At 45.3% G+C, this 27,152-nt stretch overlaps 2 protein-coding genes across 3 annotated transcripts; both read left to right on the plus strand.

Moving 5' to 3' along the window:
* Positions 1–7,624, plus strand: LOC308484374 (IgGFc-binding protein-like). 2 transcript variants are annotated; one of them, XM_081019279.1, is made up of 4 exons: positions 1–150; positions 1,090–1,140; positions 4,176–5,837; positions 6,211–7,624. In XM_081019279.1, the coding sequence occupies exons 1-3, from the start codon at positions 138–140 to the stop codon at positions 4,886–4,888; spliced, it is 777 nt and encodes a 258-aa protein (XP_080875405.1). In that variant the 5' UTR covers positions 1–137; the 3' UTR covers positions 4,889–5,837; positions 6,211–7,624. The 2 variants fall into 2 exon arrangements, with proteins under 2 accessions (XP_080875405.1, XP_080875406.1); XM_081019280.1 differs by lacking the exon at positions 6,211–7,624 and adding an exon at positions 6,026–6,144.
* A 279-nt stretch (positions 7,625–7,903) lies between these two features.
* LOC308484072 (IgGFc-binding protein-like) lies at positions 7,904–26,837 on the plus strand. Its single transcript, XM_081018589.1, has 14 exons — positions 7,904–8,029; positions 10,198–10,263; positions 11,041–12,312; positions 13,096–13,424; positions 14,415–15,096; positions 16,112–16,713; positions 17,239–17,800; positions 18,746–19,341; positions 19,426–19,996; positions 20,857–21,056; positions 22,120–22,500; positions 23,506–23,792; positions 25,652–25,687; positions 26,318–26,837. The coding sequence occupies exons 2-13, from the start codon at positions 10,221–10,223 to the stop codon at positions 25,656–25,658; spliced, it is 5,532 nt and encodes a 1,843-aa protein (XP_080874715.1). The 5' UTR covers positions 7,904–8,029; positions 10,198–10,220; the 3' UTR covers positions 25,659–25,687; positions 26,318–26,837.
* The last annotated feature ends 315 nt before the right edge of the window (positions 26,838–27,152 follow it).

Below are 27,152 nucleotides of genomic sequence, written 5' to 3' on the forward strand. Positions count from 1 at the left end.
CAGTGTCATACTAGAGCTGTCAGTTAGCAGGATTTCCTGTTTAGAACTATCAGGTATAACGTCTTAGGACACTGGCTGAGCCATTAAAGGATAAGCTACTATAGAAGCCCAGCTCCTGTGAATGCTGAACTAGTCAGATGCGTTCAGTAGGTGAGTGAGATCACTTCCTTTCTTTGCTGAGTTAGTGTTGCTTTGATGTTGGGAGAGGTAAACAACCTTCATGCCTGGTGCTCCTTGGCCCGCAGAAGAGCCATTTGGAATGGGATTTATTTTGTAAGATTTACATGCCACTTGGTAGGAAGATAAAAGTTCAAACCTCAGACCTATACAGCCGGTGGAAGTGACTGGAGAGCTTTGCCAACCTGGTGCCCTCCAGATGTTTTGGACTACAACCACAGCTGGGACTGATGGCAGCTGTAGTTCAAAGCATCTAGAGGACACCATGTTGGCAAAGAATGAGTTAAGGTGTGATCGACATTTGGAGTTCTATATCACAACATGACAAATTAAGGGCAAATGTCTGCACCTTCATTCTCTTACATCTGCTATTTCTTTTCTTTTAGCTTTAGGCTTTTTTTGGCCTTTAAGTTTAAAAAACAGAATTGTTGAACAAAATAAATTAATCAGTTCACATTCCACTGTGTATGTTGACGTTTTACTAGTCTTCTTAAGCATATCTTATAATTTAGCAGAGCAGCTTCTAGCATTCTGAATGCTGATATCTTTTTGACGACAATCATTTGAAGGAACCTGAGCTGAACTGTCAACTCAATGGGAACTGACTAACTTTGTTTTGTAAAGCGATAAGCAAAAAGTGGAATTAATTCCTTGTGAAACATCTTGAACTAGCCAAAAGAGCTTTTTGTATAACCGTAGTTGTAGCTGTTTGAAAGAAATGGAGTTAGAAAGATTACAATTTGTTGAGCTAGGTAAAAGGAGCTGTGGGAGCCAGAATTTGTATGTCGTCTTGCAGGCTCTAGAAGGTATGTTGTAGATGTTCAAGGAGCAAATGATCAGAGTGCTGGGTGAAGGAGGAACTTATATTGAATCTGCAGATTACCTGAACCACTTTCTTCTGCTGTTTTGTAGTCATGGCAAAGAGGCTGCTGCTGCTTTGGAACTGGCTAGTGCTCCTATATGGTGAGTTTGATACAAACCAGCAACTGGCAAGTTGACCCTACAAGGGAGATTTTTCTTGTACTCTTGTCTCTGTGGGGCAGTTGCAGATGCTGACAGAACAGGGACTTAATCACAGCCTGGCACATTTTTCATTGACTGAAAAATCTACTCCATGACTGTGGCTATCTGGCACAGAGCCTAGTGGAAGGTTACCAGTTTTTTTTCAATGAATCCGGGGACACTTTTCAACTTCAATGGATTTTATATGGGGACTGATTTGTAAATCTGGGGACTGTCCCTGGGAAACGGGGACATCTGGTAACCTTAGACTGTTGGCCATGTTAACACATGCCCAGTCCCTACCATGGTGGGGAACCTATGTCCAATGTTGTTGGACTCCAACTCCCATCACTCCCAGCCAGCACTGCCAATGGTCAGGAACAACAGTGCCAAGTAAAGGGGGCCAAGAGGAGTGCCCCCCCATTCAGCGAAGGGCCTGAGACCCCTCAAAGTTCCATGTATCCACACCAAACATCAGCATGCTCCGTGACATCAGCATGCACTATGGCATGTGACACAGGACAAGCATGCGGCAGGGCATGCTGATGTCATGCACATCTGCCATGGGGCATGCTGATGTCATATGCACATGCCGCATGGTGTGCTGACATTGCACAGCCTGTGGCTCATCTCGGGCAAATTGCCACATCTGTTTCTGTTTTCCCTGGCCTCTGAATTTGCTGAGGTCAAAACAGGTATGAGGTGAACAGCAGCAGCTTCAGTTCCTGGGGAGCTGCCCTGGTCTGGCTGTTGCTCTGCAGCTTACCTGGGGCACCTTGCTCACCTGCCTGTCTGGGGCACTTGTTCACTCACTGAGCTCCTGCCTGCCTCCTTGCCCTGTCTCCCTCCTCCTCCAACACTGCTGTCCCATCATCATGCTGCAGTTTGTAGCACCACCTGTGGGTAGCTACACAAACAGCAGCATGACAGCTTCCTTACATTTTATTATTTAGTAAATATCAACCTGCTCTTTAAACACAGGCTTGCTAGTTAAAGTTAAGAAGTTCCCAGCAAATTAAGTACACCCCCTGCCCCAGAATGCTTTGGTGACAGCAGTCACCAAATTAAAAGACGCCTGCTTCTTGGGAGAAAAGCAATGACAAACCTAGACAGCATCTTAAAAAGCAGAGACATCACCTTGCCGACAAAGGTCCATATACTGTATTTTTTGCTCTATAAGACTCACTTTTTCCCTCCTAAAAAGTAAGGGGAAATGTGTCTGCGTCTTATGGAGCGAATGCAGGCTGCGCAGCTATCCCAGAAGCCAAAATAGCAAGAGGGATCGCTGCTTTCACTGCGTAGCGATCCCTCTTGCTGTTCTGGCTTCTGAGATTCAGTATATTTTTTTTCTTGTTTTCCTCCTCCAAAAACTAGATGCGTCTTGTGGTCTGGTGCGTCTTATAGAGCGAAAAATACGGTAGTTAAAGCTATGGTTTTCCCAGTAGTGATGTATGGAAGTGAGAGCTGGACCATAAAGAAGGCTGATTGCTGAAAAATTGATGCTTTTGAATTATGGTGCTGGAGGAGACTCTTGAGAGTCCCATGGACTGCAAGAAGATCCAACCTCTCCATTCGTGAAGCTGAGGCTCCAATACTTTGGCTACCTCATGAGAAGAGAAGACTCCCTGGAAAAGACCTCGATGTTGGGAAAGATGGAGGGCACAAGGAGAAGGGGACGACAGAGGACGAGATGGTTGGACAGTGTTCTGGAAGCTACCAGCATGAGTTTGACCAAGCTGCGGGGGGCAGTGGAAGACAGGAGTGCCTGGCGTGCTCTGATCCATGGGGTCACAAAGAGTTCAACATGACTAAACAACTAAACAACAACATATTTTAAAACCTCATTTTTTCAATAAAACAATAGTCTCTTTGCCAAATATTAATCAGCCATGTTTCCAATTCATGTCACTCTCGTTTTTTCCGATGTGTGACATAAAGTTATATGAACTGCTGTTTATTATAAAATGTCTAGATGTGAAAGATGAGGCTTGTTTGGTATCCAAAAGATGCCTAACTAGGAAGGAGAGAGCATCATATCTTATGGCTAAGTTTGGCTTTAAAATTAACATAGAAACAAAAACTATAAATACTGCCTTCCTGACAGTGAATGAGTGTTCAAAGTTTTTAAATGGTGCCAGCCACGAAAAGTTTGTCATTTTCTTCTTCTGTGAAATAGCTTCTGGAAAAATCTTATTCTGTTGTCCAAGTGCAATGGGGAAAAGAGATTATTTTGAATTCTGCTGGCAAGAGTGTCAGACAATTGAAACTTAGGTAAAGGTAAAGGTAAAGGGACCCCTGACCATTAGGTCCAGTCGTGGCCGACTCTGGGGTTGCGGCGCTCATCTCGCTTTATTGGCTGAGGGAGCCGGCGTACAGCTTCCGGGTCATGTGGCCAGCATGACTAAGCTGCTTCTGGCGAACCAGAGCAGTGCACGGAAACACCGTTTACCTTCCCACCGGAGCAGTACCTATTTATCTACTTGCACTTTGACATGCTTTCGAACTGCTAGGTTGGCAGGAGCAGGGACCGAGCAACGGGAGCTCACCCCGTCGTGGGGATTCGAACCGCCGACCTTCTGATCGGCAAGTCCTAGGCTCTGTAGTTTAACCCACAGCGCCACCCACGTCCCCAATTGAAACTTAGAATCATAGAATTGTAGAGCTATAAGATATATTGAGGGTAATTATGGGGATTGGGTGGTATAGAAAGGAGTGGCATGTAGATAATCATATCTTGGTGGATTATTTCTAGGAATTGTCAGATGCTCTTCTGTTTACTTTTAGGTTTACACATGATAAGGGAAGATGGCAGAGGTTTATAGTGAAAGGAAGGAACACGTTTACCAGATGCTCTTTCAATTCAGCTTGCTTAGAACAAGAGGGACTAGGAAGTGAAGTTTCTCTTCAGGCCTCTCAAGACCACAAACAAAACTTCTTAGAGCACATCTTTAAGATGTTTGCACTTGACTGATTATCCCTTTCAATCTGCCTTTCAGGATATTGTGGAGCAAGTACCTGTGGGAAAGAATTTGTCACAGCCTTCCTGAAGAACTACTTGCCAAGCCAGCACAATGTTTCATTTGAGCTGCTTATCACTGGATATCAACCTGCCACCACCGTCACAGTCACAGTGAACAAGTCTACATTCCAGAAAATGGTTTCTGTCAATGAGAAAGAGACCGTGTCCGTTGTGGTCCCGGCCTCCTCAGAGATGAGGGGGAGCAACATTTTTGATCAGACTGTGTGGATTCAAGCTGACAAAGACGTCTCTGTCTTTTCCATCAATTACAAGGCTGTCACAAGTGCTGCCACAGTTGTGCACCCAGTCCAACAGCTGGGCACATTGTATTATGTGGTAACCCCAGCGGGCAATCACATGCCACACAATTCCAAAGAATTTGCCCATAAATCTCCCACTCGAGTTACTATTCACCTGAAAGGGGCTGTGACATTCAAAGGGAAGGGTTATCCTGCAGGAAGCAAGCTTGTTGTTGACCTCAAAGCCTTCCAAGCAATCCAGCTGCAAAGCTCAGTTGATTTATCAGGCACCAAGGTTGAATCAGTTGCGTCCGTGGCTGTTTTGAGTGAGCACAGCTGCGCCATGCAATTCACAACTTGCGACCATGTTGTTGAGCAGCTCTTGCCTGTTTCCAGCTGGGGTACCAACTTCATAGTTCCCACCCCCCCTCGCCTTCCAAACCAAAATTGACATTGTGTATGTCATTGCTTCCCAAAATACCTTGATCAAATTGTTGGGATATGACTACTACGCAGCTGAGAACAAGCAGTTCGATGTTTACATCACATGATGGCCCTGACCGTGGGACAGGAAGTTTCAGGGATTTCTCAGGCATTTGTTCTTTGTGTAATATGAGACCTTCCTGTTGCTTTTGTGAAGGAAGTCTCAGTGAGTTGCTCGGAGAAGACTGAGCGAGCAGACATGTTTTTGTACAGTTGTACAGTCAGAAATAAACCATAGATGAAATAGACTTTCTGACTATCTTCTTTCTCCTGCTGGTATGCAAGGAAGAAGGGGGTGTGCACCTTTCATGCAGGGAGGTGTCGCCTATATCAAGATCTTCCTGAACTGCCGGGATGCCAGCCAGGGTAGATCACCGGCAAACAAGCCCCGGGAGCCTGGGAGAGGGGCCAGCCTCTCCCGAGGGGGCTAGTTTTTCAACACAAATACCATTCTGGAACCACTCAGGGTTCCCGTCAGGCAAAGGCTGGGCAAGTCGTCCAGTTCAAAATGCAACCCTCTCAGCCACTTCACTTCTCTGCCAATGCAGGAATCCAGGTCCTTTTCTTCTATACTGGTGCCAAAAACCAAAACGTCATGCATGAATCATTCCTCATCAATATTCCAGCCTTAACCAGCTATTCCACATCGTATCGCACTGGTGGGATAAGATGGTTTGCAAATTTTGCTGTGGTCATAGCCAAAACCTCAGTTTCCAGTGGGATCAGATTAGAGAAGAAAGTCTTTACAAACACTGAGTGGAGACCAATTCCTGGAACAGAATATTCTTTTGCTCAGCTCAGTTTGGGCAGAAATGCTACTGCTGTCTCTGTAGAGCATCCCAGTACTCCTTTTGGACTCTTGATCTTTGGAGTCTCACCTTTCATTGGCATTGGTTCCACAGCCCTTTGCTCCTGTGGTAAGTATCCCAATCTGTGCATAATATATGGCCGGGGAGGGCGGCGTATAAATAAATTTTATTATTATTATTAGTCTTCTGTGCTACTAAAGGTTAAAGTATGGTTAAAGTAAGCTACATCTTATTTAAATATCCCTATATCCTGTGGCTTCTCCCACTCCCAATATTTCCACCTTTTTGCCTTCCAGCACTGCATGCCAGCTTTTAACATTACTGTAGCATCGCCCATTGTCAAACAAAGTGACCGCTTCTGGGCAGTAACTGAAGGCCATTTTATCTGTTGTTAAATTCTTGCTATTCTTCTCCTCCTTACAGCCTTGCCGTGCCCTCAGAATAGCCACTATGAGTTCTGTGGCAATGCCTGCCCTGCCAGCTGCGCCGACCACAAGGCTCCCTCTGCCTGCAAACAGCCATGTGTGGAAACCTGCCAGTGCAACGATGGCTACGACCTCAGCGTAGACAAGTGTGTGCCTGTTGGGAGCTGTGGTTGCACCTTCAATGGGCTCTACTACAAATCTGGAGAAGAATTCTGGGCTGATGAGACCTGTGGTTCCCGCTGCACATGCGATTCCACCCGGGACAGAGTGGTTTGCAAACAAGCTAACTGCAGCCAGTGAGCAATGTACTGTGGTCAGTGGGGTCCGGGGCTGTCAACCTGTAAGCACCACTACTTGCTCAGCAGCCGGGGGCTCTGACTATGCACCCTAGGCTATGAAATGTGCAATTCTCTTTGGTCATTATCTTAGCTCTGTTGATCTAGGATTCAGAGCTGAACATTTGTTGCGAATTTTATGATTCTATAAATGTATGGTGTTCTGATTGTTTTATTGCATACCACCGTGATTTTTGTGTGTGTGAGTTGGTGATGCAGAAACATTGTTCTAAACAAAAAAGCAAACAAACAAATCAATAATTTCCTTGTTATTTGATGAGATTTGCATACCACTTCCCTGACAAAAAAACTTGTAAGCATATTGTTTGCTTGTTTATAAAACTTCTTTGCCGGCGTCCACCATAAGGTCCCGGGTCGGGTTACAAAAATAGAATATAGAGCTGTAAAAATAGATAGAACCATTGCAATTATTAAATGAGTAAAGCTGTTCCAAATGGAAGAGAACAGTGTAAAGTTAGCAAGAGAGGTGGGCCCCACCAAACAATGCTTTATTGCATAAAGCAATAAAGAATATAAAAAAGCAGCATAAAAATATACATATAGGTATATACACTCTGGCTTTCCCAAAGTAACCAGCACATATGCAGAGACATACAACAATACGTATTGCTATATCAAAATGCTTGTGTATTAATAAAACAGAGGATCCATCTGTAAATCCCCCGAATACCCTTTGTCGCCTTCATCCATTTCTTCCCCTGTGCTCATAGTTTCCTTTAATTTCCTTACAACTTGTTTTGTTACGATAAAAGGAGATCGTTATTTGCCAGCTATCCTGTTCCCTCAGGGCACCATCTGCTTCCACTCCCCTTCTTGCAAACAATGATGAGCGAATGTTGGCTTTTCAGGCTCTAATGGTCCACGCAGGCCTCAGACTCCTAATCTGGGCACAGTCCAGGGCGATCCTGAACCTCCTTTTACACAAACACATGAAATTTGGCTTCCCCATTTGTTTGTTTAATCTGCTCACTGGAATCTGCTGGTTTGGAGTGGAATGTTCAGACTTCAGACCGATGTCCTGCGGTTTCTGGTAACCCTTTGGGGTCTTGCTCATTGCACCAGATTTGCTAACTATGTCACTGCCCTGACACCTAATAAATAATTTATCTTCTGTCGTTGGCTTAGACATGGTCAATTATGAGCAGGTTGGTTTGGGGGATGCCAGAATATGTTATCATTTCTTCCTATTAATCACCAGTGGCTTTCCCATGGCCAAAACATTTCACAACCAAAGACATGACTGCAGTCTCATCAGGAAAAGGGCTGGTCCAGGAATCTCAGGTCCCAAGTTGGTTGTTATCTTCACAGCCCATTTTAATTTAAATCTATTCTGGTAAAAAAAGAAAAAGAAAAAAGAATCCATCAACCCTCAAGTCCCATTGGGGAGTTCCCAGAACTGGCATTTGTTCCCTATATAAAGGGAAACTATGGAAGAGGGAGAAAACAGAGGAAGGGATCCGGCGGCAGCAACTCCCTCTGTTCTCGATTCGAGTGCATCAGAAACACAAGCAAACTGAAGGTAAGAAACAGTGGGTTTCCTTTATGAATAACTCCATATGAATAACTCCAGCAAAAACTGTTCTTAAATCTGGTGAGAGGGGAAATTCCCGTTCCCATATAGAAACAGCAGATTTGATAGCAGGCCACTAGGGTTGCCACCTTTGGTAGGGCAAAATAAAGGACAGGTTGGGGGGGTGTTGGGAATACACTCTCTCTCATGACACGAAATCCTTCCCTGCTTTGTGGAGGGGGGGCGGGTTCCCCGCGTTCAGCCTCCCACCTCCCTCACCACCCCATGTCACACTCTTCTCCTTGACTCATGTAGACAGCCACACACAGGAAGAACAAGGGTACAGTCTGAGTTCCTCCCTTGTAGTTTCAGAAATCATTTAATGTGTCAAGTAGAAGTTATTAATATTGCAGTTGTTGTATAAGGGATTGTTATTATGACCGAAATGCAATTGAAATTAATAAGATTTTGTAACACAGAAATAAAGAAAATAATCAAGCCATCAAATCTAGCATCGGGGGGATTTTATCTAAATTACATAATTTAGTATTTGAATGATTGATATTAATAATTGCATTATAAATTGGTATTGTTATAATGAGGCTACTATTGGACTGTAATTGGAAACTGATTTTAAAAAATGTAAGAGAGGTGCTGTAGTCCAAGAGTATCTGGAGGACCACAATTTCTCCACTCCTGCAAGACAGTCCATTTAATTCTGAACCATGCCTATGTTCTGTTTTGACATAAGAGGGCAAGGTCACAATACTTCCTGTAATTCTGGGTTGCTATCTCCCCACCAGCCTAACAAAACTGAAGGAGGAGGGTGTTTTGCAGATGTATGTTGCAGACTAGGACAGTGCTCTGAGTTGCAGCCCAGAGAAGACCTGCTTCATCAAACCAATAGGGTCCACTTAATTCAGAATCCTGCTTTCAGTAGTGGCCATACTTGAAAACACCTAGGAACATAAGAAGCTACCTTATACTGAGTCAGGCATTGATCCATCTAGTTCAGGGCTGTCTACGCTGAATAGTGGTATGTCTCTCCAGGGTTTCAGACAAGGGTCTCTCCAGTCCTTACCTGAAGATGCTAGGACTTGAACCCGGAACTTTTTGCATGAAACACAAATGTTCTCCTACTGAGCTGAACTATGATTTAGAGTGGAACCTTAAAAGTCAGGGTGGGGGGCTAATTTTGCATCACACAGGGTGCCAATGAAATTTGAGGCCCCAATGTCCATCACTGGTATGCCATCCTCCCACCCTCCGATAAGCTTGAAGCATGTGTAAGAATATAAGTGGAGCCTGCTGGATCAGGGTAATGTCCCATCTAGTCCTGCATTCTGTTTTCACAATGGCCAACCAGATGCTTGTGAGAAACCTGCAAGTAGGACATGAACCCAACAGTGCTCTGCACACCTGCAGCTGCCACCAGATGATATCCAGAGACAGGCTGCCTCTTATAGTGGCAGTGGAACATGGCCATTATGGCTAGTAGCCATGACTATGTACAAAATTATTAAAATGTGCTAACTAAAAGAGAAGAGCAGAGGCTCTTTGGAGTGAGACTATGTGTAATGTAAGTTCTGTAGATTTGCAATGTGCCAAACAAACAAACAAAACTTGTGACTTGTTTGTGAAGCACTTTGAGAATAAAATTGCTTGCATCCACCAAAATCTTAGCTCTGCTGTTATAGCCGATGAATCTCATTATGAGTGGCATCTACATCTGCAGACATGTCTAGATAGAAATCTACACTTGCTGGTTTCTGCAGATCAAACCACAGGAGGAAGCCAGGGCATTAATTATTATCTGCCCCTGGCCAGCTGGCACTATTATAAATAGATCTAACTGCTAGGAGCAGGGTAAGGAATCGATGCAGTGGGCCAATGTCTCTCTCCAGATTTCAGGGAAGTATGGCTGCATTCATCCGCATACCTGTGTGGGGAAAGCCCATTATTCTTACTGGGATTTACTCACCAGTATATGAAGAGCTGCAGCTTCAGCATCACGCAGACCCCAGTTGAACTTGACTCACTTGCTCTCAAACACAGTTTGGGCTGACAACTTGTGTTGCGAAAACCTCCAGCTATTTTCATCTGGCAAATGTTGGGTGGGTGGCTATTGTCTTGGAAGGACCAAGTGTTCCAATCTAATCACAAAATGTATTTTGCAGCCTCTGTTAGTGCGTTGTCAAGCATGGGGATGATCAATCTCTGGACCAGGTTCTGTTTACTATGGGGTGAGTACTCTGTTGCATAACTGATGCTCATTGGTCTCCTTGTAGGGTGTCAAAGAGGGAGGGTAACTAGACAAAAGTCTTAACACCTCTGCCCCTTGTGAATACAAGCAAGATCCTTTCGTTTCTCCCAAAGCTGGCAGCAAACCCCCAAAATCCTGGCTGTAAACATATAGGAATCTTTCCACATCAACGCAGCACAAATCAGCAAAACTCTGGAGTCTGTTCAATACTATTGGCTCTAATCCAGAGAATGAACAAGGCTGTACACTTGCTGTGCTGTCTTCTGCCTCCCCCTTTCCCAAATCTTCTCCTTTGTGAATGAGATTGGATTCCCTGACCTGTTTACCAATGACTTTATTAACCGTGCTGACATCAAACATCCTTGCAACTCTTCCCAGTTCATGAAGCTCTCTTTCACTTCCCATGCAGTGTCATACCCTCCAAAACCTTGGGGACCAAAACTGGGATGCTCTCTCTTTTTTGTCCCAAGCGCTCTGGCACGAGCCACCTGACTTGTGCCAGAGCAAGCATCCTTTGGTCCAGAGTTCTGCCGCAAGTCAACTTGGTGAAGACTGTTATGCAAAAGCTGAGCTCACAGCATACTCTTTAACTGAGATGTGAACCTCCTGGTTTTGCAACTGAAGTGCAATGTATGCTGCCTTTTTCTTGCATTTTGCCTCTAAATGCATTCCTCAAGGAGTCCTACTTTAATAGTTTTTAGGCCCCAATGAAAAGTTTCACTGACTTTCTCAAACTTCATCCCCCCTCCCCATTTAGGTATTTCAAGTGGCCCTGCCTGGATGATGTTCAACATGCTCCCTGTCACAGTCTCCTCTAGCCCCTTAGGAAGAGAGTTCATCACAGCTTTCATGCAGAACGGCTTGCCACGGATGTTCCAGGGAGATTTTAAGCTGCTCATCACAGGGTATGCTCCTGCCACATCCATTACTATCTCTATGAAGCGGCCTGCCTTAAGAGTACAGACCGAGGTGAATGCTGGCCAAACACTGTCAGTGAAAATCCCACCAGAGGCGGAGATGGTTGGAAGCACTGTCTTTGAAAACACGCTCACTGTCCGGGCTGACAAGGACATATCCATTCTCTCTCTGAACTACAAACCCCAGACAGCTGACACCGCCATTGTCTATCCCGTAGCGAGCTTAGGTACTGAGTACTACGTCGTTACCCCAAACGTGGGCACAGATCGCTACAGAGAGGTAGCCATCATAGCTTGGGAAGAACCTACAGCAGTTGAGGTCTACCTGAAAGGGGCTATTACATTCCAAGGTAGAGTCTATCCCCGGGGGACCATGCTCCCCATCTCACTCCAACCTTATCAAGCTGCTCAGCTACAAAGCCAAGTGGACCTCTCAGGCACTAGAATAGTCTCCCAGAAACCAGTAGCCGTCTACAGTGGACACACATGCGTCTCCAGGCAAGTCCATGCTTGTGACCATGTTTTTGAGCAGCTTTTGCCTGTTTCCAGCTGGGGCACCAACTTCATCATCCCCTCTTTGCCCTTTAACATGGAGTATGACATGGTGTTTGTTTCCACTTCCCAAAAGACTCATGCCAATACTCAGATGAGACAGAGCAAGAGAAGCCGGAATCTGCCTGCTGCCCGGGCGACAATGTATGGCATTCAAGGGACAACTGCCATGTCCCTCTCAGCTAGTTCTGGCGTCCAGGTGATGTTCTTCAGTGATGGCGGAACCTATGGGAACCTCCAATATGACCCCTTCTTCATGGCAATCCCTGACATCTCCAGCTATTGTCAGGCGTACCACATCTATGGGCACGACCATTTTGAAAACTATGCCCTTATCATTGCAAAATCTTCAGAGACTTCCGGGATCACTTTGGATAAGAGACCACTGAGTGGTCTTCAGTGGAAGCTGGTGTCTGGCACTGAATACTCCTGGGCATCACACAGCTTGGGCCAGGGATATACAGTCCACACAATAGAACATGCCTCTTCCCCCTTTGGGCTGCTGAGTGTTGGAATTGGAAATGAGAAGGCTTATGGCTCCCCAGCTATTTGTGCAAATGGTAAAATGAGATTCCTTTCCCCTCCTTCTCTCCAGCTCTTCTTTCCCCTCCTCTTCTTTCATCCTTCAACTCAGGGATAGGCAATGTTAGTGCCCTCTAGATCTTCTCATCATCCCAAACCATTGACCATGTTGTCTGGGGCTAGGGTTGGAAGAGAAATTCAGTCCTGCTTGCATGCTAATGAGAAATGACCTACTTTGCACTTCTAAAACCAATATGCAAACTGAAACAACTGCCATGTGATTCAATGATGCTCAGCTCTATTATGGTCAGTCACACACACACACCACACTTTTATAGAAAATATAGCAAGGCAGTGTTAAAAACTGGGGCCCCACATGCTTTAAAAAGCACTATTCTCATATATCATAAATTACAATAAATAGACTACAAGAACTTTTCAAAACTAGAAAGATAGCACTTTTTTTCTCATTTTCTCTTATAAAATTTTATAAAAACCATAACTTATCCAGTACATCATTTAAATTACTCTTACTGATCAATTTCTATGCAATTTTTTTCTGAGCACCTAAATTTAAAAGTATTACACTTTGAAATACTTTGATCGTATTAAAAGATTATAGGAAAGGAGAAGGATAACACTCCTCACCATGCTCTTTATGCATTCCCCAAACCTCCAAATGGTTTCCACTCCTACTCATAACTTTTCATGTTAGACTTCCATGTTCTAAGTGAACTTTCTCGTATTACTTTATCTTAAGGTTCAAGCCATTATCTACCTGAACCTACTTAAAATGACTTGGTTGCATTTTCCTCTCACAGATCCCTGCAAAAATCTCCAGTGCAGGACAAAGGAAACATGTGTGACGCAGAATGGTCAAGCGAGATGTGTTCATGAGTACATGGGGACCTGCCAGGGCTCCGCTGCCCAGGATTTCCAGACTTTTGATGGTCTGTTGGTGGACATTCAAGACTCCTGCACCTACACCATTGCAAAGTACTGTGGCAGTGACTCCACACTGGTCCCTTTCGCGTTGGAGGAGAAGAGCAGCAACGTGAACAGTCAGGATGCTGCCAAGATGCAGCTGAGCCATCTCAAAGTGTATGGTCACACGGTCACCATTAACAAGGGAGAAAGTGTCCAACTCATGGTAAGAATCCAGGTTCTTTGGTTTGGGTCATTTCCATTCATAACTATAGTGGGGGTGGTGAGAGAGACCACGTTAGAGTTCGTAATTTGCATATATTCCCTTATTATTAAGAAGCTGGTAATTTGGGTACCCGAGTCCCGTGACCCTGGTACTTCCAAATAATTCCTCATATCTGTCTGCAGACCCAGAATTGTTACATGGTGTCAGAAGTGCATAATGAGCTGCAGTAACGATAGTGAAAAAACTCGAGGGATCTCAATGAATCGGTAATCATCCCTGCCACAACCCCAAATAATCTGTTAAATGAGCTGCAAATGGCTCCAAATATCTTGTGGTCCTTTAAATGCTAAAAGTGGGGCATATGGAGAGTCAGAGACCACAAGTGTTTCGTCCCAGTGACTCTTTTCAGTACCAGCACTAATAGGAATCAGAAAAACAAGGGCACCTCAAGACATGTTCATTCTCAGAGTGGTTTAACAATAAATCTTGCCTACTGAAGAACTCTGGGAACTGTAGCTCTGTGAGGGGAATAGTGGTCTCCTAACAACTCTCAACAAGCTACAGTTCCCAGGATTCTTTGGGGGAAAGCCATGCATGTTTAAAATGATGTAAAAGCGCTTTAAATGTATGGTGCAAATGTATCCATAGTAAGGTTGGAAGCTACAGGCTGAGGAGATGGCCACAAGCCTAGGTGTGATCATGAAAAAATATTGACACATTCATGGAGTACCCAGAGGGAGAAGGGGTCAATTGGAAAAATTGAGCCTCCTCATTCGGAGGAAGCCTACTTCTCAGTGCCCCGTGGTGACCCAGGCACCAAAAGAGGAAAGGGTTATTTTGTTACATGGAGGGCATACGTCCCAGACAGCCTTGGAACCTATTTTTAAGGATATTAACCAATGGCACGCAGTCCAGGGGACAAAGTTTGCTGGAGAGGACTATAAAGTGTGTCTCTCCCTTACCCTGCAACCCCTTCTTTTTTCTTCTTAGGTGAATGGTGTGGCAGCCAGCATCCCTGCGACTCTGGAGGGTGGAAAAATCAAGGTCTTTGAAAGCAATGGATTGCCCATCATTGAAACAGATTTTGGCCTCCGTGTGATGTATGACACTGATGGGGTTGTAGTGGTAACTCTCCCCAGCAGCTACTATGGAGCCACCTGTGGGCTTTGTGGGAACTTCAACACCGAACCCCATGATGACACGACTTATCTGAATGGTACCTTTACCTCCTCCGTGGTGGACTGGGCCAGGAGCTGGAAGGTTGATTATCAGGACCCTGCCTGTTCAGATTCCTGCCAAGGAGAATGCTTGGCCTGCAGTGATAGACAGGAGGAACTGTTTGGCAGCAAAAGGTATTGTGGGGTCATCAGTCAAGTTTCAGGAGGCCCGTTTGGAGCATGCCACCCCACCATCAGCCCCACCAGCTACTTTAATGATTGTGTCAGTGGAATGTGCTTAAAAGGAGGGGACAAAGATGTGTTGTGCCAAATAGTGGAGACATATGCCACCGCCTGCAAAGAAGAGGGCATTGCCATTGATGAATGGAAGGTGACATCTGGTTGCGGACGAGCCCAGCCTGACCAACAGGCAAATGAGACGTATGCTGAAGAAATTACTCCCCAAGAAAATGTCCATCATTCAGCTGGTGAACCCATCCACAGCAGCACTGCATGTACGAAATGAGAGGTGGTCGCAAAACTAGTTTAGGGTTGGGGTTCAAGGGAGCAGAGGCAAGGAGTTACAGGAAGAGCTCCCTTAGAGCAGGACTTAAGGGACCCTGTGGCTCTCCAGATTTTGGGATCCAACTCTCAACAGCCTCAACCACCATGGCCAATGTAGAGGGGTGAGGGGAGCTGCAGTTCAAGCAATATATGGAGGGCCACGGGTTCCCCATGCCTGCTCTACAGAGTAAAGCAACCCTCGGCTAATCCTGTGGCTTTCTCTTCCTTCATTGCTCCGCCCCATGAAAATGTACAGTTTCTGTGGATGCTCTTGAAGCAACCAGGGCCACTGGGAAAATGGAGAGGGGCCAGCAACAGTTCTTTAGGCTCATGTCCCAGGGTGTGCAATGATTACCTGCAACTGCTGCCCCCATTATGGATCTAGACAATAATTATTGAACTGCTGGGATACCTCAGTTGGTAGAGCATGAGACCCTTAATCCCAAGGTTGTGGGTTTGAGCTCCACATTAGGTGAAAGATCCCTGCATTGCAGGAGGTTGGATTAGATGACCCTCATGGTCTCTTCCAACTCTACAATTCTATCAACAGATTTGGTCCAAGTAGGATTTGGTCCATCAGCAGGTTATCTTTATGCCAGGAGTGGGGAACCTTCTTTATCCTGAGGGCCATATTCCTTTCTAGGCAAGCTTCAAAGGGCCACATGAAACTGGTGGGCAGGGCCAGAGGCAAAAGTGGGTGAAGCAGCACAGTAGCACACCCCTCTGTACCCTCCAACCAGACTAGCAAGAAGAATGATCAAAGTATACATTACAGTCAGGCAGAAATGCCCAGAGTGCAAAGCAGGGCCATTGATGGCCATATGAAGAGAGTGTGTGGTCCAGGGAGGGCACTGTAGACTATTTCATAGTTTCTAAAACTGACTGTGAGTCCCACGTGCTACTTGTCTAATTGATATGTAAAAGTAGTATCTTATCAAATCTAATCCATTCTTCCCCGCCACCCAGCAGCCGACGCCTGCCCTGAAAACAGTCACTATGAGGCCTGCGGAAATGCCTGCCCGGCAACCTGTTCTGAACCGTCAGCCCCCTCTGCTTGCAAAGATCCTTGTGTGAAAACCTGCCAGTGCAATGATGGGTACGTCCTCAATGGTGGCAAGTGTGTCCCTGTGGAGAACTGCAGTTGCATGCATAACAGCCTCCGCTACAAGGCTGGGGAGGAGTTCTGGGCCGATGAGAACTGCCAGTCTTGCTGCAAGTGTGATCCAAGCCTGGGCCAAGTGAGATGCCGGAAGGCCGCTTGCAAAGGCAACGAGAAATGTGCCCTGGTGAATGGCGTGCGCCGCTGCAAGGGGACGACATACTCCACCTGCATAGGAACTGGCGACCCTCACTATACCACCTTTGATGGGAGGAAGTATGACTTCCAAGGCACCTGCGTTTATCAGATGGCAGCGGTCTGCTCCAGGGACCCCACCCTCACCCCATTTTTGGTCACAGTGGAGAACAACAACCGAGGGAGTAAGGCAGTGTCCTTTACCAAAGTGGTGACTCTGGAGGTCTATGGCATGACCATCAGTCTGAGCCAAGAGCATCCACGCAAGATTAAGGTACCAAAGGGAAAAAGAATGCTGGAGGATGGGAAAGTGTGAGGAAGCTTTAAATTAGGGAACCTCAGGGGGTTGGACTTACCATTAGCACATTTTTCCCCTCCCAAGGGTTCTCTGTTTGTTTGTTTATTGCTGCTGCTTAAAATGACAATAGCAGCATCTGTGGTAACAACTTGGACATTATTTTTCAACTTTTGCAATACCCCAGATCTAGTGTCATTCTAAGGCATTGTAGGAATCAGGAGAAATAGTGGCTGGCTGACACACATATGATGGAGAATATTCAGAGAAAATTCTACAGCGTTCTAGTAGTGTGGGAAAGAAAAATCTCAGAAGTGTTCTCAATAGAATGCCTTCTGAGCATAGGAGGATAAGAAGCTACCTTATACTGATACTGACCTTTGGTCTAACCAGCTTAGTATTGTCAATAGTGAGTAGTAGCATCTCTCCAGAGTTTCAGACAGGGAGCCCTACCTGAAGATGTCTCACTGAAAGCCTATGGGTGGTCACTTCAATGTTTTCCAGGTGAATGGAGTCTTTGTGGACCTGCCTTTCTCCTACGAAAATAAACTGAAGGTCTACATCAGTGGAGTCCATGGCTTCATCAAAACAGACTTTGATCTGAGAGTCAGCTTTGACTGGTACAGTTATGCCAGGGTCATTATTCCCAACACTTACGCCAATGCTGTGTGTGGTCTGTGTGGCAATGCCAATCAGGATCCCAGTGATGATTTTGTCATGAAGGATGGAACTCAGACGACAGATGAAATCCAATTTGCAGACAGCTGGAAGTTGAAGGAGGTCCCAGGATGCTCTGCAGGATGCAGTGACTGCCCAATATGCAGTGAGGCAGAGAAACAGACCTACAAGGGGGACCAGTTCTGTGGGATCCTCAAGAGGAAGGATGGACCGCTCAGACAGTGCCATGAGGCCGTTGACCCAACATCCTACTTTGAGGACTGTGTTTTTGACACATGTCAATACAAGGGTCATCATGACACTCTCTGCAGTGCCATCAGTGCCTATGTGACAGCCTGCCAAGCACTGGATGTCAAGGTTGGGAAATGGAGATCAGCCTCTTTTTGCAGTAAGTTTGGGCTCTCCTGCATCTGTGCATCATGTACTCATGTGCCTTTGCATGAGCATGTGTCAAATATCCGCTGAATGCTAAAAATATATGCACCAGTCCAAGGTACAAAATCATGATTTTGCCTCATGTATCAGGAGTGGGGAATCTGAGGGTCTCCAAATGTTCCTGGACTCCACCTCCCATCAGCCCCAGTCAGTCAGCAATAATGGGAGTTTTAGTTAAGTAACTGTTGAAGACATGGCTGGTCCGCCCATGAGCCAAGGTGAGACAACCGCCTCAGGCAGCAGGATCCATAGGGCCAGCTGCTCCTGATGTAGATCTTTATTCTCCACCATGTTCCTGATATAGATCTTGTTATCATTGTGGAATGGAACATCCCTATTTTCATTGGAGAAACGTTGGAGGGTATGCAATCCAAAATGCTGGATTGGGCCCAGGATGCATAGCCCTATTGGCTATGCATTACATTAATCATTTGTTGTTCAGTTGGGCTATGACAACAGAACACAAAATCCTCTGTTGAAAAACAGCTGTCTACTATCTTAATAGTCTCCTCCTGGGATATTCCCATAAGAGACCCTTCGGCAGTATCGTCCTTCCCTTTTCTCTTCTTTACTGGAAATCTGTCCCAGAACAGCTTGTCTCTAATTGCAGTGTACTCTGGGAAGTCCTATTGAACTATCACTATGAATGATACTTACACAATACAGTCCCCATGTAGGCCATTTGTTCTGTTCCAGCCACTCAGACCCATTATCCTTCCAGAAAACATTAGGAATCCCAATGAACACATCTCTCTTCCTGGATGAGTGTTCCCTCCCCACTATTCAAGACCACTAGAATTTCCATTAAAATAACCTTTGTTTGAAATGTAGGTTGGATGCATCCTCACTGTTAATCTGCAATGGTTGTCATTCTCCTCCTCCTTTCTTCTCTTTCCAGGCACACCCTGTCCACGCCATTCCCACTATGAGCTCTGTGGAAGTGGCTGTCCTGCCACCTGCAACAGCCTCTCAGCTCCAGAAGTGTGTGAGGCTCCATGCACAGAAGGGTGCTTTTGTGATACTGGCTTCATCCTCAGTGGGGATCAGTGCGTCCCTCCAGAAGAGTGTGGCTGCATGTTCCAGGGCAGATACTACAAGAAGGGAGAGGAGTTTTATCCCGGTAGCTCCTGCCAGGAGAAGTGCCGCTGTCTGGACAATGGAGCCACCACATGTGGGCAGTTCTCCTGTGGAGCACATGAGGAGTGCAGGGTGGAGAATGGCATCCAAGGCTGCCACCCTGTGGGGTACGGCACAACCATAGCATCTGGTGACCCCCATTATATTTCCTTTGATGGACGAAGTTTTGATTTCCATGGCTCCTGTACTTACACCTTAGCCCAAGTCTGCAGCCAGGACCCTAACCTAGTGAAGTTCTCCGTGTTGGTGGAGAACGGCATGCTTGACTATGGACGTTCTCCTATTACAAGGACAGTTGTGATCTCTGTTCACGGACACTCTATTGTCCTTGAAAGGGGGATGAAGTGGAAAGCTATGGTATGTACTTCCTAGTAATGAGCACTTGTGTTTGAATTTACAACCAGACCTCCATCCAGCTAATATGATTTATTGTTTGCACAGGTTGATGGAGAGCTCTACACTTTGCCAATGAATACAGTGGATGGGAAACTCTGGATCACCCAGGAGGGGAACAATATCATTGTCCATTCATCCTTTGGCCTCACAGTCCTTTATGATACCTCCTCGTTCGTCCATGTGTCTCTTCCTAGTACCTACCAGGGACATATGTGTGGACTTGGGGGCAATTTCAATGGTGACACGAGTGATGATTTCATGCTGCCTAATGGACAAGTCACCCAAAGTGTGGATGAGTTTGGAGCCTCCTGGAAGGTCCCTGTGGATGGTGCCATTTGCTCTGATGGCTGTGGTGTGGAATGTCCCACCTGTGCTGCAGAGCAGACAGCACCATACGAGGCCAAGAGTTCCTGTGGAATGATCCAGTCCAAGACAGGTCCATTCAAAGACTGTCACTCTTTGGTTAACCCTGCTGAGTACTTGAGGCAGTGCCTGCATGACATGTGTGTGGCCGGTGGAGCTGCAGAGACTCTCTGCCGAAGCCTTCAGGCCTATGCAGCTGCATGCCAACTGGCTGGAGTCAAGATTGGAGCATGGAGAACGAACTCCTTCTGTTGTGAGTCAGCAAATTTTAACCCTTTCCTCACATGTTCTATCCCTGAGGAATATCACTCCTCTAAAGCTGTTTTGCTCTGGTTTTGCATGAGAGAAAGGTCTCCTGTTGGCACCATTGACTGAGAACATGTCCAATGTCCAAATGGTGAGAGATAATTTGTAAATCTCAGTGAAGCTGGGTCACAAAAGTATGTACTGCAGACCTTTGCTTGATGGTTCCAACTCTATGAAGACACATCTTATAGTGATTTGATCTCCCTTATACTGTACATCTAAGGGCACAAGTAGCTGGGGGAAAATCACATTAGGAAGATCTGAAAGACCATTACTTAATTTTCCCAAGTCCACACAGTATATTTTGTGTCTGAGGGGGGATCGGGGAGCCTAACATGGGTCTCTCTTATCAGATACATCGTGTTGCTTTACATATTTAGCTCTTGACATATTTTTAGAGTACTAGAGAGAGAAGAAGAAGAAACAACTGTTCTGGGCATAATTCTATTCGCTGAATTTCATTTCCATTCCTCCTTTCCTCCAAGAAGTTCAGCATGGCATGCATCAGTGTTCATCAGCCTTGGCTCTCAAGCTATTGTTGGACTCAACTCCCATCAGCAAAGTCAATGATCAGGAATGGTGAGTTGTAGTCCAATAACATTTGAGAACACTACATTAAAGAACACTGGCATACATCATGGGAGCCAAGTCTTCAGATGTTGATGGATTCAAACTCCAAGGCAAATACAGTCAGAGAGCTACAAAGAGCTGATAGATAACACAGCTCTAGCATAGGTGAAGGAGAGCTGTAGGTAACCCTTGAGTACAGATCATCTCATTCTGTACACCTTCCTTTCTTCCTTTCAGCTCTGCCTTGCCCAGCTAACAGCCATTATGAGTTGTGCACCCGATCCTGCGATTTCACATGTGCTGCCTTATCTGCTCCATCTCAGTGCACCGGAGATTGCTTTGAAGGCTGCCAGTGTGACACTGGCTACGTGTTTGATGGGGAAGATTGTGTGTCCATGGACAAGTGTGGCTGTGCTTATGATGGGCGCTACATCAAGGTTGGTGATGGTTTATGAAGCAGAAGGTTCCTCAGCAGTGCAGTGATTGTGATACAGTTTAGAGGAACCTTTCACGTGTATCTTCTCTCTCTCTCTCTCACACACACACACACGTATATCTATGTGTCTGTCTGTCTGTCTGTCTGTCTTGCTCCAACGGCCAGATTATGGTGTATGTGCTGATGTTATGGTGGCTGTTGTATAAAAGAGGAGAGGGCCTCTTGTTTCTCAGTCTTTGCTTCCATTGCAGCAGCTGCCTATTTTGTATCAAAGTTTGATCACCATGGATTTATATAACCATCAGTGGACACATGGCAGGGCCTTCTTGGTGGGAGTTCCTTGCCTGTGAAATGCCTTCCCTGGAGATGTCATCTGTCTTTTTTAAAACAAAAAGCAAAAAAACCCCACCATGTTTATGCTCATTTCATGGCTGAAAGATACTGTTCTCAGTAACATGGAAATAATCAGCTGCAGGGATATGTGGTTGGTTTTTAAATGTTCTTAAGTAGGGGAGTGGGTGGCACTGTAGTCTAATCCACTGAGGCTCTTGGGCTTGCTAATCAGAAGGTCAGCCATTCGTATCCCCATGACGAGGTGAGATCCCGTTGCTTTATCCCAGCTTCTGCCAACCTAGCAGTTTGAAAGCATGCCAGTGTGAGTAGATAAATAGGTGCCACTGCGGCTGGAAGGTAAATGGAGTTTCCATGCACTCTGGTTTCCGTCACGGTGTGCCAGAAGCAGTTTAGTCATGCTGGCCACATGACCTGGAAAGCTGTCTGTGGAAAAACACTGTCTCCCTCGGCCTGAAAAGTGAGATGAGAAGTTCTTAATTTTTAATAATGTTCTTCATTCTTCTTATTTTTTTTAAATGTTTCAAGTACATTTTTTTCTTTGTTTAGAAGAGTGGGAAAGAAATTTAATAAACAAATAAAATAATTTTGATTCCGTTTCCTATCCTTTCCTTCAACCCATCCTTCCCTCCTGGATTTACGGTATTGGTTTTGATATCTAAAAGTTGATTTTCAACAGGAAGTCTTATCATCTTTCTGGAATTTCTTTCCAGGCAGGAGAGACCATCATCTCCAATAACTGCTCAGAAAAATGCACCTGTCGTCCCTCAGGTCAGCTCACCTGTGCAGAAACCAGCTGTGCTGCAGGGGAGACCTGTGTGCTCACAGACAAGGTCCGCAGCTGTGTAAGGCAGGAAGGGCACTGCACACTCAGCCCAGGAGCCTGGTTCACCTCCTTTGATGGAGCCAAAGGGAAACTGCTCGCTAGTGGCATCTACAAGATTGCCTCCTACTGTGATGAGCAGTCACCATCCTGGTTCAAGGTGCTGGTGGATGTCAGTGAATGCAATGAAGACACTGTGCCAGCTGGGACAGCCGTCTATGTCTTCTTCCGAGAAGCGTTCATCTCAGTGACCAATTACAAGGAGACTTGGGTAAGCCACTGTCGGCTACAATAGTTCAGTGGAACCTGCAGCCCAAATGTTATGAGTGTCAGTTCACATCCAAAGGCAAAACCCACCTACTTCAATAATAATAATAATAATAATAATAATAATAATAATAATAATAACGTAAGAACTTAAGTACAGCCATCCTTTGACACCTGCAGCTCTCTGAATTTTGCAGTACAAATGCAATGTACAATGTACAAATGCAGTACAAAGAAATGTGTGCACAAATGCATGTATCGGGGTAAAGAGTGCATAAAATGCATATAAGTTGAAAGAGCATAAAAATGCATTGTATTAGGGGAAATGGCTCTGCAAATATGTGTATATGAGGCAAATCTGCATAGAAACACATGTATATGAAGAGAAATTCATACGAAAATGTTGGTGAATTTTCACGAGGACTTAAAGAGAGTTGCAAAATGATCCAAAAATGTGGAGAACTCAACTATAGACTGGAAAAATGAGAAACTGGGTGAACCCAAAATTGACGGATTCACCCATCCCTACTCTAAATATCAGTTGCTGGAAGATAAAGCATAGAAGAGCCTTGCTTCTGGGCTTCCTGGAAGCAATTAGCTGGACACTTTGTAAAGCAGGATGCTGGGTTAGGGATGGACCTATCTCTAGTTTGTACCAATCGTTTAATGAAAGGGCTGGTGCCATGCTGTTTTTAATGTAATTATTGATATGGTTTTAATAGAATTCATATATGCATATAATTTTAATTCCATCAATGTTTTAATTGTTTTTAATGATTGTATTTTCTATGTTTTTAGCAGTTCTTATTTTTATCTGTAAGCTGTCTTGAGCCAGGAAGAAAGGCAAAGTATAATAATAATAATAATTCAAAAGTTTGTTATGTATGTCCTGTTTCTGCTTTGATCTGCCCCTCATTTTCTTCTCCTTCTGGAATTGGGAAACAAATCCCATTCACCCCCAATGACTCTCAGCATGACTCTGCCTCAACCTGTCCTCTTTGCCTTTCAGGTCAACGGGCTCTTGGTGCAACCTCCCCTGAATGTCTCCAACGCAGTGTCTATCACTGAATCTCAGGACACCACTGTCATTGACCAAAGCTCCCAGATGCAAGTTCTCTTCGGTTCCAACGGCAAAGTGACCGTGAGAGTCACGGAGAGCCTGGCAGGGAAGTTGTGTGCCCCTTGCGGGAACTTCAACAATCAAGTCTCAGATGACCTGCGGCTGCCCAGTGGTCAGATTGCAGGAGACATTGCTGAGGTTGTTGATGCCTGGAAGGCTAGGGACTTCTTAGAGTGGTGAGTAGGTCCAACTGTGGCTTTTGACTCTTTGTGATAAGGTAAAACAGCCTCCCCCAGCTCAGTGCTCTCTAGACGTATCAGGCTCCAACTCTCAACAGTTGCTTCCCATGGCTAGGGATGATGGGAGTTGTAGTCCAAATCATCTGGAGGGCACCAGGTTGGGGAAGCCAGGAGTAGCTTTAGGCTACAGAACTAGCCTACACTCATAGGAACATAGGGTAAGTTGCCGTCTCTCAGGTCAGAGGGTTCATCTAGCACAGCACTGCCTACTCAGACTGGCAGCAGCTTCCCAGGTTCTCAGGCAGGGAGGTAGATTGTTAAATGCAGGTCCCAGGATTCAACCTGAGACCTTCTGCATGTGAAGAATATGCTCTACTTTGCACTTCTCTCCAGAGCCATCCCTGGTGCTACAACTAATCCAGAATGTAGCAGCTAGACTGGTGACTGGGAGCAGCCGCCGAGACCATATAACACCGGTCCTGAAAGACCTACATTGGCTCCCAGTACATTTCCAAGCACAATTCAAAGTGTTGGTGCTGACCTTTAAAGCCCTAAACGGCCTCGGCCCAGTATACATGAAGGAGGGTCTCCACTCCCATCATTCAGCCCAGACATTGAAGTCCAGCTCCCAGGGCCTTCTGGCAGTCCCCTCACTGTCAGAAGTTGAGGTTACAGGGAACCAGGCAGAGGGCATTCTCCCTGTGGAATGCCCTCCCATCAGATGTCAAGGAAATAAACAACTATCTGACTTTTAGAAGACATCTGAAGGCAGCCCTGTTCAGGGAAGTTTTTAATGTCTGATGTTTTATCGCTTCTTTTTTATTATTATTATCATTAATTCTGTTGGGAGCCACCCAGAGTGGCTGGGGAAACCCAGCCAGATGGATGGGGTATAAATAATAATCAATCATCATCATCATCATCATCATCATCATCATCATCATCATCCCTGCCTAAAGGCGGCTCTCTGCCTCCCCAACCATTGGCTTCTCTTCAAATTTTCACCCCCATATATTTCACACAAGGTCTAATTCCCCATTTCCTAACACTGCTGCCCCCCTTCCCTTTCTGAGGCCCCATCTGCACTATGCATAGCAAACAACATCATGCCACTTTAAAGAGTCATGCATCCCTAAAAAAGGATCCTAGGAACTGTAATTTGTTAAAGATGCTGAAAGTTTTTGGGCCACCCCTTTTCCTTTCACAAAGCTACAATTTCTAGGGTTCACTGAGAAAGATCAGTTGTTATCTGGGATCTGTAGCTCTCTAAGATAAATTTGGGTCTCCTGGCAACTCTCAGCATCCTTAACCAACCACAGCTCCCAGGATTTTGAGGGGGGAGCCAAGACTGCTTAAAGTGGTATGATACTGCTGCAAATGTGTAGTACAGATGGGGTTTCGTCCTTGTTGGGTTGAACTGGGTTGCAAGCACTTCCTGCAAGTGTTAAGCAGCTACAGTGGTACCTCAGGTTAAGAACTTAATTCGTTCCAGAGGTCCGTTCTTAACCTGAAACTGTTCTTAACCTGAGGTACCACTTTAGCTAATAGGGCTTCCCGCCGCACGATTTCTGTTCTCATCCTGAAGCAAAGTTCTTAACCCGAGGTACTGTTTCTGGGTTAGTAGAGTCTGTAACCTGAAGCATCTGTAACCTGAAGCGTCTGTAACCTGAGGTACCACTGTACAAGGACTTTTTATTCCCCACTCCTCAGCCCCCAACCAAAACACGCACATGCTATGCAGAGGGATACATACATTCAGTGTTAGAAGCAATCTAACAAGAAGAAACATTGGGTTGCCAGATGGCACAGCTTGAGGGCCAGTCTCACAATGCTCTCTCCTCTGCTTGCTTCCACAGTTACTGATACCTGCACATGAGAAACTCCTTAGACAGGTAAGTGACTCTCCAGACTGCTATTGTTTCTAAGGGCCCACTCCATGGTTTGTTTAGAGTAAGATAAATGAAGAGTGGAAGTCTGCACATCACACTAAGCCAAACCATCGCTTGGCTTGCAGAAGCACAGTACCAGGAGTTGGGAGGGGAGAAGCAAAGCAACCATCTTTGGGAGGGGAAGTTGCTATTTCCATTCCTTCAACTCATGAGAAGGCCAACCTTTTTTCTGATCCTAACCCCAATTTCTTTCTTTCTTTAATGTGTCCCACTAGCATCCCACTACTAGACACATCCCACTTGCCTTTGAGAGCAATGCCACGTCGTGTTGTTCCCAAAGCTTTCTGGGAAGCATAGCTGGCAGAAAACCAAATGACCAGTGCCAATTTGAGATAGCCGGCACAACTTCCAGATCATCAAAGGGACACCTTAGCCCTGCATGTCCCTTTGACAATCTCAGATGGATTGCCAGCATACCTTCCTGATGGTCAGCCTCCTCTGCATGCATTGGGTCCCCTCAATGCTAAGTGCAACTCGGCGCCTGTGTTACTGTACAACTAGAGCATCTACGAAAACAGGCTCAGCCCATGGCCTCTGCATAACACAACTCTTCTTATGCCTTTTCCTCTCTAGATATATCTAAAATCCCAATCTGGAAGCATGCACTGGATGCACAAGCACCTTAGAACAATGCTGTATTTGGTTAAAAAAAAGAAACATCCAAAAGATCCTGCACGAGTGGAGCAACCAGTTAATAAACGGAATGTGATTATCTACAATAACTGAGAATGGAGCCTTCATGTACAGAGGCAGTAGCTCTGTGTACCACATTCTGAAGACAAACTATTAGGGAGAATAGCTCTCAGCTTCTTGTTCTGCTTGTCAGCTTTCCATGAAGATCTGCCTGGCAACTGTGGGACTCAAATGTGCTCAAGTAGATGGACCTTTGACCTGTTCTAGAAATATGAAGTCCTTTATCTTCAGCCTGTCCAAATGTTTCCGGACGTTTGATGAGAGTTCAGCATCTGATCCCTTGGTGGCTTGTGAATCGCAAGATGTTCAGAAATGAAAATGTGTAAACCTATTGCACTCTAACCAAGCGCTATAAATTCATGTCCTTATCTATAAAGACGTAAACCCTTTGACAACCTTCTGTTGTTTGTACAAACTAATTTTCTTGCACACCCAGGATGGATGCATATGCTATGAAATGCCTCTCTGGTCTGATTTAGCTTGGACAATTAAGGTGGGCCTGCTATGAAATGTCATCTGCACAATTTGAGATGATTAGAAGCAGGAAAATACGGATGAGTCTATTTACAGTTCATGGGTCTCCAACTAAGTTATACTTGGAGTAGACCCATTGAAATTAATGGACATAGCTTAGTCATGTGCGAGAATTTAAGGGTCTACTCTGAGTAAGACTAGCATTGGCTTCTGTTCATTCATGAGTCAATTCCATCTATCA

This window comes from Podarcis pityusensis, assembly GCF_964106645.2.
Source record: "Podarcis pityusensis genome assembly, chromosome: 8".
Classification (NCBI taxonomy): Eukaryota; Metazoa; Chordata; class Lepidosauria; order Squamata; family Lacertidae; genus Podarcis; species Podarcis pityusensis.